The sequence below is a fragment of the Ascaphus truei genome, chromosome 1, assembly GCF_040206685.1.
Source record: "Ascaphus truei isolate aAscTru1 chromosome 1, aAscTru1.hap1, whole genome shotgun sequence".
NCBI lineage: Eukaryota > Metazoa > Chordata > Amphibia > Anura > Ascaphidae > Ascaphus > Ascaphus truei.
In genome coordinates, this window is record NC_134483.1 from 133102902 (window position 1) to 133121739 (window position 18838).

An 18838-nucleotide genomic window follows, 5' to 3' on the forward strand; every position below is an offset into this window, starting at 1 on the left:
AGCATATGAAATGGGGGCCTGATCATTGTTACATTTCTCCTCTGCTGGACATACAGTATGAAAATGAAAAAATGAATTGCGCAACAATTGTATGATAATTCACAGTGAAAAACACAATAAATAATTCGTGCTGTGATTAACAACATAGTGATATATCAAATATCTGAAGTCCAGTTATGAAAGTGCAAAAGTGATATCATATCGTAAGGGTACTGTATGAATAAACATGTCCTTGAATGTATATAGATGAGTTGGTCTGCTGCTGTTGAAAAGAGATGGCTCAACACCTCTCAAAAGCTGGGGAAAAAAGAAGAAAAAACAGCGCACAGCGCTCATAGTGAAATGTGTACAGTATGTATTAAAAGTGCCAATCAAAAAACAGATAGGTAATGTGCGTACATCAAGGTAGTGATTTAAAGCATTTCATGTAACTTAGACATGGGTCTACTACACCGGAACAAACGACCGAAACAGGCACCGCTGGATCTCCATCCGAATTTGTTAAAGATCATCCGACACTGCAGGGCGACCAGCATCGCACAGAGGAGCGTTGTATTGCCATCACAGTTGGTCTCGGGAGAGACCTCTCCTGTCTCAGGTGATCAGCGGGCAGATTCCGGTCAAAAGTGGGGAAACGGATCTCAAGATAAAAAAAGTGCCACATGCCCCATGCACAGCAATCGCAGTGACAGTAACCTCCGACTCTGACACAAAGTGTCACACTCACGTGATCAAGCGGGCTCAGTCAGAGGATCACTCCGTCACGCTGTCAGCATGAATGGGGAATTGGCAAACTAGTGAGAACAAATATGCCTAGCAGCCTGAACACACTGCGGCTAATGACTTCACTGTACAGCGCCCCGGTCAGTGGCCGTACAGAGTTGTCAGGGAGCCAGTAGTGAGCCGCAAAACAGTGGTGTAGGCAGGACAATATGGCAAAGCAATATAAGTAATAAAAATGTCCAATATCTTACGTGTTTTGTAGTACGCAGACTACTTCATCAGGGATCACCTGAGACTAACCGTGACGGGAATACAATGCTCCTCTGTGAGGTGCTGGTCGCCCTGTAGTGTCGGATAATCTTCTAACAAATTTGGGTGGAGTTCCAGCGGTGCCTGTTTCGGTCGTTTGTTCCGGTGTAATAGATCCATGTCTAAGTTACATGCAATGCTTTAAATCACTACCTTGATGTACACACATTACAGTACCTATCTGTTTTTTGATTGGCACTTTAAATACATACATCACTATGAGCGTTGTGCGCTTTTTTCCCTTCCTTTATGGACATACAGTATGACTTGATATCCCAGTTACTCCTTTGATTGCCTGGGGATTCAAAAGCAGTAAGGACATTTTTAATTTTTTTATTACTGCCTTGTGGTTCTATTTCTACCTATTTATCTCGTGCACACATTTCTGCTCTACCAGCTGCGTTGTTATAGGGAACAGATGAGAACCATGAGAAACCTAATGTACTCTATTTATATAGAAAACACACAGGCTCCTCTCGTTAATATCAGCCATTTGACGTGCTGACAGGAACATTTCGACAGAAATAATTTATTCACCTTTATCCCCTTCCTGAGGTATAAGCAAGCCTTCTGCTCTGTATAAGCAAGCCTTCTGCTCTGTATAAGCTGACATTGCTGAAATGTATGTTTTCATACAAAACTTTGCAGATGTTGATTTCCGTGCACTTTGGGCTTTGAGAGTGATGGGTGTAAACCACAAATCCACATTAAAAGCCAGGAGGTCCTTTCTCTTGCCAGTGACCCTGCTGTGTGTGTGTGATGAGGGTTGTCAGAGCAACACACATACAATAATGATAAATGGCTCCGCTCTTCTGTTATCCCTCCAATGCCAAAAGTATTCATCTATGTGTCATAACAAGGGGTGGCATTTTTTAAAAACATTTTCAGTACGGGTGTTTCCTCGGTGTCTGTTGCTCTCCAGTTCATTAGCATTTTAACGCTACATACAGGACCACTTCTGAGAGAAGGTCCTCTTTCTTCACCACTTTCAAAGAAGTCGTAGCGATCATGTCCTGACTTGACCCATCATTCAAGAAAAAAAAAATATTAGTCAATGCAATCCATGGACCTATAAACTACAGATAACTTTACACAGCTTTAAACATCCAAACCCCCTTCAGTTCCAGAATGGCCTGAAACTCACTGTTCTTCACATTTTGATCACCTGCAGTGATCCAGTAAACAAGCAAACTTAGCACTTCCTTTCTCCTCAGGCAGTCTCCATGTAAGCTCCAATTCACTTTCTATCTTATTAATTTAAAAATGTGCCTGCACAGTTTACCTGAGTTAATTAATTTGCCTGCGAGCACTGAACCGTGTGACTGAATTGCAGATTTGTTGGTTCAAGTGCAGTTGGATTAAGTGTGGCGTTATAACCAAACAGGAGTTCAAACAAAGAAGGTTTTAAACAAGGTAGATAGATGAGAGAACTACATTCTTAATTAGCACTTAATACTCCATAGTTGCTATAATGAGCAGGATTGAGAATGCCACTCAATGCACATCTTGCCACATGTATGTGCACTTGGAGCAGCTGTTCTAGGGAGCGTACCTCTGGAAAGTGTGAGTAGGTGGTCTCTTTGGAGTCTCAGATTGCTGATCTGAAGAGGCAATTTGCAACATTATGGGACATTGACAATCTTGAAAGGCGTTTAGTGCTCGCTGGCTTAGACTAGTGGTGCAGAGGGTGGAGCTGTGAGTGAGGACCAGGAAGAGGTAAGTACCTGGGTAACAGTTAGCAGGGGAAGAGGAAGAGGCAGGTCAGTTCTGAGCTGATCCATCCCAATAGATTTGCCAGATTGAATGAAGATATTTGAGGAGTTAGGGCAGAAATAGCAAGGCGGGGGAGATGGATTCCTTTAGCAGCCAGGGGAATAGTCCCTCCAGCACAGAGGGGACTCGGGATACTCAGAGACCTAGGTATTTTGTGGATGTACTGTAGGGGACTAAATCATTAGGAGGGTAGAGAGGGAAATCTGTTGCCGTAACCGCATAAACAGAACTTGTGAGGGGGCTGGGAATGACCCAGCGATCTTGCTAAACTTTGGCACTAATGAAAAAAAATAAAGATGGAGGGTCCTAAAAAATTATTTCAGTGATCTAGGCCTGAAGCTTAGGGAAAGGACCTCCAAGGTAGTATTTTCAGAAATACAACCAGCGCCATGCGCTACCCCAAGAAGGTAGTTGGAGCTTAGGGAGGTTAATGCATGGCTACGAAAGTGAGAAGGGAGGAAGGTTCGGCTTTTTAGAGCGCTAGGAGTCCTTTTCTGAGAGGTCTATCTTTATTGTAGGGATGAATTTCACCTCAACGAAGAGGGATTTTCTGTGCTAGGTGGGAGGATGTTAAAAAGGTAGGAGGAAAGTTTAAACCAGGAAAGAGGGGGGATGGGGGGGGACAAGCAATTGATAATGGACTAGACAGGGGTTCCCCAATTCAGTCCTCAAAGGACACTAACAGTGCAGGTTTTAAGTACAGTATATCCCTGCTTGAGCACAGGTGGTTCAGTCAAAAATGATTGGGCCACCTGTGCTAATGAGAGGATAGCTGCACTGTAAGTGTGCCTTGAGGACTGAAGTTGGAAACCACTGGACAGAATAGATAGGAATGGGGGACATAGCTATTGGTCATGGGGGTGGAGTGGGAGAAGGGGGAGTTTAGCAAGCATGGAGGTACCCATACTAAATACAGATAATACTAGTAAGAAGCTAAAGACTAAAATCAATGGGAGTAGAAAGACAGGGGTGGATGAGCTAACAATAGCACAGACTGGTAGCAAACTTAAGTGCATGCTTGCTAATGCAAGAAGCCTTGCAATTAAAATGGGGGAGCTTGAAATAATAGCTAGAATGGGAGCAATATGATATCATAGGCATTTCTAAAACATGGTGGGATGAAACTCATGACTGGGCCGCTAATTAAGAGGGTTATTTCCTTTTTCAGAGGGTCCGAGCAAATAGAAGAGGAGGTGGAGTATGTTTATATGTTAAACCGGATCTAAAACCCTTTTGTAAGGGAAGATGTTAATGTAGGAATTGAGGAAAATGTAGAGCGTTTGTGGATAGAAATTTGCAGTGGGTTAAAAGTAAAAAAAATATTTATTGGCATATGCTATAAACCAGGGGTGCGCAAACTGGGGGCGTGCCCCCCTAGGGGCCGCAAGATTTTCAAGGGGGGGCGTGGTGGATACACCCCACAAAGTAATCATTGAATGCATTTGCAATGTCAGTGGGGTTTGTCAGAGTAATTTCCTCCTTAGTGATATTACTTGGTTGTTGATGGTTACAAGGCTGGAATATATTGTTGATAACCTTCCAGAAGTTAGCTGGGTTTGATGTATTCTGGTGGAGATTGTCAGAGTAATATTGTGCTTTTGCAGGCCTTGTTTGCTTTGTGCACATGTTCCGCAGGCATCTGTAGTGATTGAGAGCCTTGGTAGTGCCAGTTACTTTGTAGCTTTTCCACAAGGCATCCCTGAACTGGTAGAGGTCTATAAGGTAAGTTGTAACCCATGGAAGGTGGGCCCCCCGTACCCTTATTCTGCGTAGCGGAGCATGGGTATGACAGAGTTTTAAGAACTTGGATTAGAAATAGTCGAGCGCAGAATCAGGGTCGGGAATTAAATCAATTCTGTGCCAAGGGCAGTTGGTAAGGTCATCCAGAAACTGTTGTAGATTAAAGTTTCTAAATGTTCTAGTGAGGAGAACTTTAGGGCTTGATTGGGGCGCTTATATTACCTCTCTCCCATACCACTCCAAGAGTAGCCCATTTCCACTGCAAATATCCAAATACCTACTATTTCTCTATTACAAAATTAGACGAGAGACTTACCTTTTCAAGTCAGGATTTTACCTATATCCCCTCCATTAATTTGTTTTGCTTTGTGGTCCATCGGCTTCTTTCATTACACCAATACACTTACTGGTATTATCCTGTATGCTTTCTCTGAGGTACTTATATTGGCAGATTCAATTTACTTTAAAATGTATTTATATTTTAATAAAGCAATAACCTTTTCTAAACTAGTTGTGTTGCATTCACTGAAGCAGTTAATATTTTTTTTTCCAGACTCTTGCACAAAGCATGACATCCGTAAACTCTTTGGTCTTGTAGGGCTCACCTAATTAATACTGAACTTTAATTCAACCATAAATCTAACAGGATGATACTGTACCTCTTCAAGTGAACGGCTGCATTGCCAGTGTTTAAGGGAAAAATACGAGAAAAGCACTCGAGCCTGTATTGATTTCAACTTAAACACTGTGGTTTATAGTTGTACACAACCATATGCTGTAGTACATGCATTTCTAGCCAACAGGAAAAGCCTCAAATCGTGTGGGATTATAGAAGGTAACAACTTTAGTTTATTGACAAGTAATTATGCCTTATAATTTAACTTCACCCCAATATCTAACTTACACGTGTTGATCCATCGCAAACTGTATTTCTACGTGTTACATTCATAAGACTTCCTTGCTACAGCTGTCAACTATTGGGTGTTGGCTATGAAGTGGGCTTGAAGTCTCATTATAATTTAATCCAATGGTTCCATTCTTTCTAGGTGAACTCGGCACAACCTTGTTATTCCCTTTAAAGTTGCAGTGCTCCATGCATTTTTATTTTTTCAAACTTTTCCAAACAACTTCTAGCAACAACTGAGATCCACGTATGCAACCTCCACAATGTACTACTGTGTATAATTTTAGACCTTCTAAACACGTCATTTTCTGACAAAGTGGTTTGAAACTTGTATACTGCCAGTCCTATAAAAGGTGTTTTAGGTTGCGCTTATGTTCGATTGACTTCCAGTGATCCCAACTACTATAGGCGTATGCGATGGATTCAATACATTTGTTTTGATGCAAAGTCGCGTCGCCGTCACCGGGACTATAAGCGCGACCTTACAATACCTATTTCCTTTGACTGTTTTTATTTGATTGTTTACGTACTGTAAATTGCATTGCCATTTATTGTGCCTGTACAGTATAATTGTACCATTCCAATTACTCTGCACATCATGGGGTGCTAGAAAAGGGACATGTCTAAGTGCAGAATAAAAACAAACCACTTTCACTGGAGGAATGACTGTCTGATATTGGTTCACAATAGACAATTTAAATCCAAACTGAGAACAAGCACAACTTGTAAGGCACGTAGGATCAGATTCACAAAACGGTGAAAAGTCTTAATCCACCTTAGTGCTTTCAGTGCAAGATGGGCCAGTTACAAAATTGCAATGAAATATGTCACTGGCCCTTCTAGCATTGAAGGGGTTAGGACCTATTCACTTAAGCATGTGCCAAGGCTTTGCAAAATAGAGAGAATCAGTACCGTAAACACAATTTGCACACAACTTGTCTTTTTAATACTTTGTAGGTGGATGGTGACATCCTGGTCGCCTTGTTCACAGAGCTGCGGTGGTGGTGTCCAGACCCGTCGTGTGACTTGTCAAAAATGGACAGCTGTAGGTCTTTCTGTGCCTGTGTCAAATGACATCTGCACCTTGTCTGCAAAACGTCCGGTTGACAGCCAGAGCTGCAGTAGACAGCTGTGCGTGGAGTGGACCATATCCTCTTGGGGGCAGGTAAGAAGAAGCGTGTGTGATGGGGTAAAGAAGTGTATTGCAAAGTGATGGTGTGAACTTGTTTCTTGAACAGACTTTTTATCACTATAAAAGAAAAGACTCAGAATACTTAAACAAGCCGTGACCATAGAACAAAAATACATGTGGAGAAAAGAAAAGGAAAAGTCATTTTTTTTAAAAAGTGAAACTTCTTTGCAGGCACCTACCGAGTTTTGGTGGGGAAAATGTCATTCGTTGTAACAAAAACGTGTGACGGAAGTGACGTCATGCCACAGAAACGGTCACGGGCCTCGGCACATGCGCAGAAGGATCCTCGGGCCAGCGCGCATGCGCAGAGGCCTCCGGTGCGCGTTGGGAGAGGCCACCAGCGCTTGGCACAACAGTTGGGAGAGGGGGAATGGAGACCACACTCACACACAGAGACACAGACACACACACAGTGAGACACACACACACAGAGACACCCACACACAGAGACACCCACACACAGAGACACCCACACACAGAGACACCCACACACAGAGAGACACACACACAGAGACACACACACAGAGAGACACACACACACAGAGAGACACACACACAGAGACACCCACACACAGAGAGACACACACACACACACAGAGACACACACACATGAGTAACAGTATTTTTGAAGTGAAATTTCTTTGCTGCGCCTACAGGGTTTTCATTGGAAAAAATCCTTACCTTGTAATGAAAATCCGTAACACGGGTGACATCATGCTCCTAATGGGCGCGCGCGCCCGTCACACGTGACTGTTGCTCTCACGCACAAAACCACAATTTCAGGCCGCACACAGGTTAAAAACACTGTGGGGTCTCGCCGCACAAGCGCAGTGGTGACCGGACTCTGGCGCATATGCGCAGTGGCTGCCGGACTTGCCGCACATGCGCAGTGGTGGACGGAGTGTAGCGCACATGCGCAGTGGTGGACGGAGTGTAGCGCACATGCACAGTGGTGGCTGGAGTCTGGCGCACACGCGCAGTAGCGACCGGACTTGGTGCTTGGGAGACAGAGGCACCCAAAAGCACCCAGAGGCAGGCACACACACACATACACACACAGGCAGGCACACACACACACAGGCAGGCACACACACACACAGGTACACACACACACAGGCAGGCACACACACACACAGGCAGGCACACACAGGTACACACACACACACACACGCACACACAGAGGCAGGCACACACACACAAACAGAGACACAAACCGACACACACACACACACAGACGTGCACACAGATACAGTTAGTATAACTATATAAGTGCAAATAGCTGAAACAGAGATGTGTGTGTGTGTGCCGAGCACGCACGTTCTAAGTGAAACTTCTTTGCGTTTTCCCACTGACATTGTGCTTTGAATTTTAATTAAAAATATCGCCATCACAAATACAATATCTGACAAAACAGTGACCAAAGACAAAGAAGTTTCACTTCAAATGTGCGTGCTCAGCACACACGACTTTTTTTCCTTCCAAATTAAACACATATATATATAAATATATACTGTATATAGCCAAATGTGAGTTTGTTTTCCTTTCCTAGTAACTCTTTAATGTTTCGGAAATTTGCCCTGCAGCTCTGGGATGTTTGTTGTTTGTTTTTTGCTTGAGTGTATTGTGTTCTTGTGCCAACCACACTTACAGAGGCATGAGAAGGTGTTAAGCGAACCATAGTTTATTGGCGCTTTAGCATCTGCTGCGCAGATGTTTCTTTGTACACAGCTTTGGCGTGTCCTTTTGTCACTGTGTGATCTTTGAGTGTGTTTGTAAACAGATCAGTGAGAGTTTTGGACTTCTCTCCATTTGCTTGTTGCTATGTTTCTGCTCATGCAACAGATTAGAAGGGCAGAGCACAGCACGCATTACACTATTATTGCCATTCAACACTTCGTTGATTGAAATCCACTGCTTGGATTTACCACACAGGTCAGATTCTTTTATCCAAAGAATGACACTTAAGCCTTTCAAATCTAAGGCTGTCTCACATTTTAATCTGGTCTGTAACTGTTTCATACGCCCATAATATATATTTTCTTTAACTGTGCATGCAATGTATATAATGTATACCCTGTTCATTTATGTAACTGTATTTGTAACCATGTATTATTTGTCTTAACTCTGTGCCCAGGACATACTTGTTAACGAGAGGTAACTCTCAATGTATTACTTCCTGGTAAAATATTTTATAAATAAATAAATAAACCGTGACCACGAGTGGTGGATGCACGATGTTGCTGGCCAGGGCGGTGCTGAGTACAACCGCTTAAGCGTACGTTTTTAACAAACAAATTCCATTTTCTATTTTGAAATGGCACCTTTTCTATAGCAATACAAATACAGCATCATCATTTGGAGTACTTTGTAACCCTTTTAGCAGAGTTTGCTCCACTGCAATCAAGCAGATTCTCAGTTCTTTTTAATATAACATTGAACGTTGACATTTTATATCTGACAATAGAGAAAATCAAATGCTGAAATTAAGAACCATAAGTAAGAACCATTACTAACATTTTGAAGTCTTTGTAACTCTGAAACCATTTGATTTTCTAGTTTTTTCTATTTTAAACTAAATAAAAATTCAGTGGAGCCATTGACTACAAGGAGTCATGTTGTAAACCATGTTTATGTTGGAAAACAGCAGGTGTAATGGCCACAGATTAAGACACAACTTTCTATTAGGAAACCAGATCTTTTTCTGTATATAATGAACACAATAACTGATAATAATTCTGTTATATGTACTAAAATGCAGCAAGAAAAGCATCTTCCAATAGTAATGAGGCTTACAACTGTTACCTTCCTAAAGAGATAAAGATGCCATGGGTAATGGATACAAAACCAGGCAGATCTTATTATTTTTGTTTACAATATCAATCTTTTGAAAGAACACAGACCAAAAGTCTTATTTTCAATGTCTTCAGAGATTGGGAATGATGTTATAATGCCTCTTGCTGTCCAGTAATCCCAGTGAATGGGCGGAAGCATTCCCGTTAGTTGAAATCACTTTCCACTCTGTAATCTTGAATGTTAAAATGTAAGCTCATGTTTTGCTGGTGTTTTTCTAGTTTAATATGACATGTGTAAAGCGCATGATTATCAGTCGCAGTGCCGACAACTCTGTCATCTTCAATCTATGCAGTGAAAGTTCAATCTATTCATGTTACATTGCTGCACATACAGGTGGAACAGTGCTAGAGGAATTAAGATTTCTGGCATGTTAAGTGCAGGAACATAAAGACCCATGTTTGCTAAGCAGTGCTATTCAATAAGACACCTTCCAGTGGCAGAAGATGCCTTATGAACTGTAACGGGACTTCTGGTGCCAGAAGGTGTCCTATGAAATAGCAGTGCTTAGTGAATATGGCCTAAAATGTAGTGTCCAAAGTCACACTAAGGCAGGGCTCCCTTTTAAGCCAGGATTCAGTATGCACATTCTGAATGTATCAAAAAGCTAAGGAAAATGTTATAGTTGCAGTGACGCATTTTTACCAACTACTGCATGTGGCTTAGCAAGTACTGTGTCACTATTAAGTGGCCATCTGACTTACTGCACTCTGAACGCCATTACTGGAGATGAAAGATGAAGTCTCAGAGGGTTGCAGATTTCTTATCTGGGCTCAGTTTAATAGAAATACTTGGGATCACCTCTGTTAGATAGCAGATCTGTGCACAAAAGGGATGCTGAACTAATTTTAACTGCTGATTTAACATATATATATGTAATAAAAAATGAATAGACAATACCGTTCTGTGGCTAATGAAATGCTTTTATTTATGCGAGCTTTCGAGATACACTGATCTCTGCTTCCGGCGGTGTAACAATGGATAAAACAAGAAAGGTTTTAACTTAAAAATAGTGCATCCGGGAATGTATCTGACTGAAGCCTATCCCTCCCCCTGTGCAGTACTGCATATATATATATATATATATATATATATATATGTATGTATGTAACACACACACACAAGGAGAGCGAAGCATTATGTAGTAAATGCCTGTTTCTGAAGGATAATTTTCGACATACACATTACTGTTTTAGATCATCCTAAAGTTTTGCAACATGTTGAAGCAGTTCATATTTGAACTGAAAATGTACAGGGCATGTATACTACATTGATAAACAAAATAATAATGTGGTAAATCAAGTATGTTATGTTTAGTTATGTTCTCCCTGTCTATCTGCAGTGCCACGGGCCATGCATTGGACCAAGAATGGCTGTACAGCACAGGCAAGTGTACTGCAAGACCAGGGATGCAGCAATTGTATCCCCAGAACAATGCCAAGCTCTACCAAGGTAATCCGCGAGTTTAATAATACATCTTACGGGCTTTCTGACCCAAAGACAATCAACCATTCACTGTCTATTCTGCCGTGGGCTTCCTAAAGTACATTGGTGCTATTTTCTTTGTATTCATGGGGGTTATTTTATTGGGAGGGGGGATGTACATACTCATAAAATACCTCAGTTTTGATTAAGACAATCACCCTACGCCTCTTCGATAAGTTAACGATGATGTAACTTGCATTCACTGGAATGGAAGTTACTGCATCATATCTGTGCATTATCCCACCTTTTTTAGTAGCGACCTAAGATTTAAGGGGATCCCCTTAAGCAAAACATGGCCAGAAAATCTTGAGTCCTGTAAGAGAGAATATAAAAGCATCCCAGAGTCAGAGATGTGGTTGTTGCAGTCAGAAGGATGAATATGCAGGAAGTGAATGAGGAACTGGATTTGGGCCATAATCTATACCAGACAGAGAACTGGTAGAAGTTGACAGAATAAAAATCAAACTTCAGGTTCTGTCAGTGGTAACAAAACAAATTGGGATATATTAGGAGTGGCTTGTACACCATCACCAAATGTGTATACCATCACCAAATGTGACACACCTTACAGAGCATCACTAACGCAACAAACCCCATCATTAAAGCAGCAATACTACATTCCCCCTTTTTTATTTGTATATGACGTAAAACATGGGACAATGTATAATGCTACATTCTTACCCAAGCTGGCAATCGTTTGCGCTCCTGTTATAAATCTGTAAAAATACTGATTGTGTCACTAACATACTGTAATGGCTACTTCAGTCAGTGTAACTCAGCAGCTACAATGTATCCTTACAATACTACAGTAACATTATTTATTGCTACAGTTTGCAGCTCGAACTGCTGGGAATATTGGCAACAAATTATCAGAAACAGGAAAGTGTTGCAAATATCTTGCTCTGCTGGGAAGGTGGGCTAAACCTGTTATAGAAATCAAAAGATGCTTTAAAACTCATTAAAAATGGCATTAATAGTTGAATAATAACAATTAAAAAATAATGCAGTAAATATTATCTAATACTACAAAACTGATTTAAGAGCATGTGGCCTCTGTAACTGCCTCCCCTCCCCCCCCCAAAAAAAATCTCACCCCCCCAGTTTGCGCACCGCTGCTTTAAGTCATAGCTTACACATAGATATATTTGCCAACACTAAAGTATCTGTATTTAACTACCGCTCACTATTCTAGTCAGTTTCTTCCAGCGATGTCCTGAGTAAAACAGTAAGATGTGATAGTGTAAATCTGCTTGAAATCAGACTGTATGCCAGCATTTAGCACCTAGGGTGCTGGGGAGCCCTGGTGTGTCGTGAAACTCTGCCAAAGATGCCACAACTCTAGGGGGAAAGCTCTGCGGACTGCTCAGTGAGCATCTCCCGCACTGCCTGGAGATGTATAGTGAAGGCTGCGATCCACCTCTCCCCTCTCAGCCTGGCATAGAGGAAGTAGAAGAGCCTCTATGTCTCCAGACAGTACAGGATGCAACCGCTGAGCTGTTGGCATGTTTGAGGCATGTGGGAGGAAAGAAGGAAGGCTTTGTTTGGGGAGAGGAAAGTTGGTTATTGCTTTTTGTGGGGTGGGGGAAGGTGTGTGGTGTAAGGCCGCGGGCATGGTCAGCACTTAGGTGCTGACCCGCGCTGAGCCGTGCTCACGCTCGGCAGTGAGCCCCATCCAGCCGCAATGAGAACGGCTTTAGCAGGGGCTCACGCACGCTACCGCAGGCGTGCGGAAGAGTAGCCGACAGGACAATTTTCGTTTCCACGCTCACGGGAGCGCAGGGTCGGTCACGTGAGCGGTTCTCCCAATCAGGGTGAACCAGCTCCGTGACTTCACTGCCCCCCCCCCCCCCCGACACGCCCCCGGACGGCGTGCGAACTAAGTCCAGGGAAAGCACCCGCTTTCCCTCAGCCTCAGCGCGCCTCCGCATGGCTGAAGTCACCATGGACTCAGCCTAAGTAAGAGGAGGAGTGGTAAATGTGATTCAGAAAGAGGGTGAGCATGCTGTATGAGAAGGGGATAAATGTGGAGTGTGCGTTGAGCAAAAGGGTGAGTATGTGAGTGTGTGGGTTAATATGAAGCGTGGGTGAGAGGGTGGGTAAGTGTGGTGAGTGTGTGCTTGTGAAAAGGAAGGGAGAGAGTGTATGTGTGTAAGCGAGGAGGGAATGAGGTCTGAAGAGCAGGGGTGCACCGAGATTTTAAATATCCTTCAGGTTGAAAATCAGGACGGTGGAAGCTATCTTGGGACACCCCTGCCCTTCAAACCTTGCTCATTCACTTTCATTATGTTTATTTTTAATGTTTTGAGCCCTTACCTCTTCATTCCTGTATTATGTTTTATAATTCCCGGCATACATGGTTAGTACTAAATTCATAAAAATACTGTATACTGTATACATAATTTAAAATATGTACACACAGCTTGTGTGTGTATTTTGTGTACAGTTGTGTTATTATTACATGACATTCATTAATATATTCTGCAGCAACCTGCATGGGGTTAACACTAGTAATATGACATTACATTAACATGTACTTGGCTTCCTGTTGGAAACCAATTTAGCAATATTCCATGTTATTGATCAAACTTGAAAAATGCAATGTATTCCCTTTCCACCAGGCCACTCAGTACACAGAACTGCTGGGCCGAAGTCTGTAGTGTACACTGGCGAGTGTCCCCCTGGACTCTTTGCACCGCCACATGTGGCAATTATGGCTTCCAGTCCAGGCGAGTGGAGTGTGTGCACCATCGTACAAGCATAACTGTGCAGGATCACCTGTGTTCCTGGAGACCTCGGCCTTCAAACTGGCAACGTTGCAACATCACCCCATGTGAAAATGGTATGGGTTGGGACAGGAAGGTGTCATTAAGGTTTTGGGAAGGTGGAGGTGTTTAAGTATTGGCTGATGAGAAATATTTTAAAATCAGGTTGTTCGGGCAAGTTAGTGAGGGATATCCTAATGATATCAGGAGGCATTCTCAGTAAGACCCAAGAGTATTCTTAGTGACGTTGCTAAAAGGTTTTTCATTGAGGCCTCTATTCAGTATGGTGAGAAGCCGAGTAATGCACAGTTTAGCTGCTTCAACTTCAATTCAAATGAATGGAAATAAATGCATCATGAACTGTGCATTATTCCACTCCTTACTATATTGAATAGGGAGGTGAGATGCAGTATTGTTAATAAATAAATGTAAAAAAATATATATATACATATATATATATATACACACACAAAACAAGGGATTGCAGCACCAATAGTTAAATGTAGATTCAATAGAATGAGACTATCAATAATAAGGACAGATGAAATCCCCACTATAATTGATATACAATGTGCCAATTGCAAACAATACATAAAACAAACACACAAACAACATATAAGACAAGGAAAGATGGGACAGGATTGGGAAAAAGGGGCACAATACGAGAAAGGGACAAGGAAAGGAAAAGCAGGAAGAAAAAAAAACCTTTGAAACTAACAAGGAAAACACTGGAACTCCCGACCAGCTATCCGCAGGATCCACCCCCTACCTCAATACTTCTAAAAGACAAAAAGGGACAGCTTATTATAAAGTTTAATATCACGAGCTTAAATCAGGTCACTTACAACAATTCAGAAAAATATGCACATTGGATAACTGCATCAGTCTCCCGCTGTGCGTCTTTTTGACGCGCTGTGGAGCCTGCGCTGTCCCTTTTTGTCTATATATATATACAGTATATATATGCCAGAAGAATGACCTAGGCGTAAAAAAATAGGTTAACAGCTCTGTGTGTGTAATATTGCAATATAATTTTTAATTGGTTTAGATAATTGTTTAAAGCTGCGCTGTTTGTTTCTTTTGTGTGTGTGTGTGTGTGTGTGTGTGTGTGTGTGTGTGTGTGTGTGTGTGTGTGTGTGTGTGTGTGTGTGTGTGTGTGTGTGTGTGTGTGTGTGTGTGTGTGTGTGTGTGTGTGTCTGTATATATATATATATATATATATATATATATATATATATATATATATATATATATTATGATACAATACTAATGCAACAGCCATGAGAATTAGTTTGTTTTTGATAAATACAGTGTTCAGATCAGTGAAGCTCAGCCCCATAGCTACAGTATAGTATTTATACATTGCGGTAGTTTCTTGAGTTTCAAGATCAGAAAAGTCTCTTGTCAGATCAGATTCACATAAATAATAAAGACACGTTGTCACCAAATACTATAAAACTACATTTCTCTCCGGAAACATTAACTGGAATTATAATGTGCAAATAAGGCAGTGTGTTCCGGTAACTATTCATCACCCTAATGTAACACCTTTTTTTCCCCGGTTACAGTTGACTGCAGAGACACGACTAGGTACTGCGATAAGGTGAAACAACTGAAACTATGCCAGCTTGCACAGTTCAAATCTCGTTGCTGTGGGACCTGTGGAAAAGCATAAAGTTTCATCGCGAAGCCTCACTCTGCTTTTGCAAGGAAAATTGAAAAAAAACAAAAGAACAGGTTTGCAGGCCTGAGATGTCCCTGTGATTCTATTTATTTTGCTGTTCAGCTGTTGTAAAGGACTTGACAATGTTCCCTTCCATCGATGCTGGAAGACAGAATGCAGTAACTGCCTGACATTATCACTCGCATGTGCATGTCATGAGCAGGACTTAGGAACAAAGCTTGCTGACAAGGATTGAAAAAAAAAACACAAAAAGAACATATAGATATGTGGTTTGCATCACGAGCCATGTGGTGATCATGCAGCCAAGAACATGACTTTAAAACAGTAAAGGGAAATAGGCATTTCATGGGACACAGAAAGTTGTGATGGAAAAACAATGGACAAGTTTGGTATTGCTGGTTAGAGTTTAGATGTACATGTATTGTTAATTTGTTTTGTTTTTTCACTCTTCTTTTAACTGTGCTGTCTCTTGTTTTCCAATTCCGCTATGGAACGTGGAGCATGAAACACTAGAGGATTTGTGTGCTGGAACTATTACCTTCTGTTAAATCAACAAGCACAGGTTGAATTCAAAAGCAACACAACTGAAAAAATATTGCGTAGAAGATCAGCACAAAAGCTGCATGGTTGACTTTGAAAGACTGTTTCTTGCACAGACGTGAACACTGCGCCTTAATTTTCATGACGACAAGGGCTACTGCCATGTTGCAGCATGCAATGGTTAATTATGTCCTAGAGTCTGTAAAACAATGTTTCCCCAGTAAAACAAAAAGTGGCAGTAATGGGCCGACAACATAGGCTGTGCCCCACTGACAGCGGCATGGGGCAATATCAAGAATTTGTAGATTGAGATTGATGCCCGACGTTTGTTAAAACTTCTGTAAGTCTCTCCCAGCATTAGCTAATCAAGTTCTGCAATACAGGCACTTTATGCGTGTGATGCTTGAGAATTACTTACAAACAAAAATGTGCAAGTCCAACAGGAAATCCTTTTTAACGGGAATTTTTAGAAAGAAAGAAAAAAGGGGGGGAATGCATGTGATTATTTAAGCTTTTTCGCACTTTGCTACTTGTACATTTTGATACAGCTCGGTACTGGGTTATTATTACTTTTAATGACCAAGGTTTTTTTTTTCCTACTTGAGTATCATAAACTGTGAGTTGGAGGTCTTATGACGTGAACATTTAATTCACTCTGAGGCCTTTACTTCATCCTTTCTTTACATCACCTTTTTCAGATTTTAGGGTTGTTCTTGTTTCTTTGACACTAATGTTACCACCTAATGTACCTGAGGTTTCTAGCTTCCATGTGTTTGACCGTCTCAGCTGCAACAAACTACAGTCCACCCATGTCCTTACAGGGCTAAAATGAAGTGGAGAGTAGACATTATCTTTGCAGAGCGAAGGCTCGTTCACCTTCCTTTTTAAATGTACCTACAGTAATCATTATCCAAACCAAATCTCATTCCAAACAATGATCTTTTCAAAGACCAAGAAGAAAGTTTTTTTTGTTTTTTTTTAATCCAAAGAAAGCACACAATCCTAGAGCTACTTATTTTACAGAATAAAGAGAAGCACAAATAGCCAACTAAAACTCTATAAATGTCAGTTGAAGATAACAGGACTACGCAGGATCTCTAATGCAATGAAGGTGCTGTGGCCACATTTTGCAAACAGAGAGCTCCTTAATGCCCAATAGTAATTGAGGCCTCCAACTCAAATATATTATTCACCTCAGTGTGGGTTCACATACCTTCTCCCTTACACTTTGAAGCACTGCACTCTTTTACTCAAACATCTGTTCCTCCACTAACTAGATTTCAGATACACACACACACACACACACACACATCAGCCTTATTGTGATTGACCAGCATTGACCAGAGCACCGGCGAACTCAGACTTTCTTCTATACATTGTGGAGTTATTTGGCACTGGGAGGGGGGGTGGGGGAAGGGGAGGAATATACAAGGATTATTTACTAACTTTGATAGCACTTATAAACCATTTGGTTCTGTCAGTCAATGCTAATTCTAAAGCAACATTTTTTTAATTGAGATGCACAAAAGTGGCTCGTAGTTATCACCATTTGCAGAGCATCACTAATGCAATACAACACAGGAGGTTCAATATAGCTCACATACAGTACATTGTTCCTGTCAGCAAGTCACTCCATTTCCTGTGTATAAGAGCACTGCAGTTGTATGCTGATCAGAGGTTCCCCGTACATTACAATACACATGATAACAGACACTTTCTGCCAATGGGTCTCCGAACAAAATGTGTATTGCTAAGATACAGCATATTATTATTACAAGAAAATGTCTTTTGTATGTATAACGTTTGTGTATATTTATTAGGGTTTCTTGTATAAAAAGTGCAATATTAATAATTGTACATTGTTTTCCAGATAAAACTATTTTTGGGACTTTTTACTGTCTTATGTTCTTGTGTGTTTACATTTAATAATGTACAAAAACAAACAAAATAACCACGCATCAAAGAATCAATGAATTCTAGTTTGCTTATTGCTGAAAGAGAACGTATGCATGAGAATGGAGGCAGATTCCTTTCTGCAAATGCCTTGGTTATTTTTAGCTCATCTCTCTAATGAAAACCAGCAGAGACCTCCTTGAATAGATAAAACATCATCATATGTTGGTTATTAAGGATGTCACTCATTGGCTCAACATACAGGAGGTATGCTGTGGGTTTGATAAATGACCTCTCTCACAGAGTGGAAGCGTATTTTCTTTTAGCTATGTGACCAGGCAAACTCACAATAAAATCATTGTAGTTGCTACAGATGTATCCCATACCATTGGCCATGCAGACCAATGTATTGTGATGTACTATGCAAGCACTGAACACAATGTCCTAATACCCATCTAAGGTCACATCTGTCGAACCTGGAATTATTTTATTGCGAATCACATGGAAGCATTAATATTAACTGGAAGTTATTTATGAATGGGAAGTAGGGGGTACAAACACAAAAATGGTTCCGTTTTGCATCACTTTCGCACTGTGTACATTTGTTATTAGTCTCTCTCTCTCTCTCTCTCTCTCTCTCTCTCTCTCTCTCTCTCTCTCTCTCTCTCTCTCTCTCTCTCTCTCTCTCTCTCTCCCTCCCTCCCTCCCTCCCTCTCTCTCTCTCTCCCTCTCTCCCTCTCCTTTCCCTTTTACAAATGTCCCCCAAAATGCCGAAAACAGTTGATTAGGGCCAGCTACAATAAGAGGTACCATAGTGCAGACTTAATGATCTTAAAACTCTGCTCCTCGTTGTCTGCCTTTCATATTTACAATGTTTACAATACATGCACCTGGATGTTCTGCGAGTGCTCTCAGCCGTTTCTTTCTTTAAAGTGTTTCCCCAGAGTTCTACGTCGTTGCTGTTGTTGATATTCTGCATTCCT

The 18838-nt window shown here is 41.4% G+C and overlaps 1 protein-coding gene across 3 annotated transcripts in view; it reads left to right on the forward strand.

The window, feature by feature from the left end:
• The window catches only part of ADAMTSL1 (ADAMTS like 1), a 943111-nt gene extending 925256 nt beyond the window's left edge, over positions 1–17855 (forward strand). For all 3 annotated transcript variants that reach the window (XM_075594935.1, XM_075594947.1, XM_075594940.1), the window contains 4 exons: positions 6407–6614; positions 10834–10943; positions 13595–13815; positions 15307–17855. In XM_075594935.1, coding sequence (XP_075451050.1) covers positions 6407–6614; positions 10834–10943; positions 13595–13815; positions 15307–15413 — 646 coding nt within the window. In that variant the 3' untranslated portion in view covers positions 15414–17855. The remainder of the gene's footprint in view (positions 1–6406; positions 6615–10833; positions 10944–13594; positions 13816–15306) is intronic.
• Positions 17856–18838: the final 983 nt, after the last annotated feature.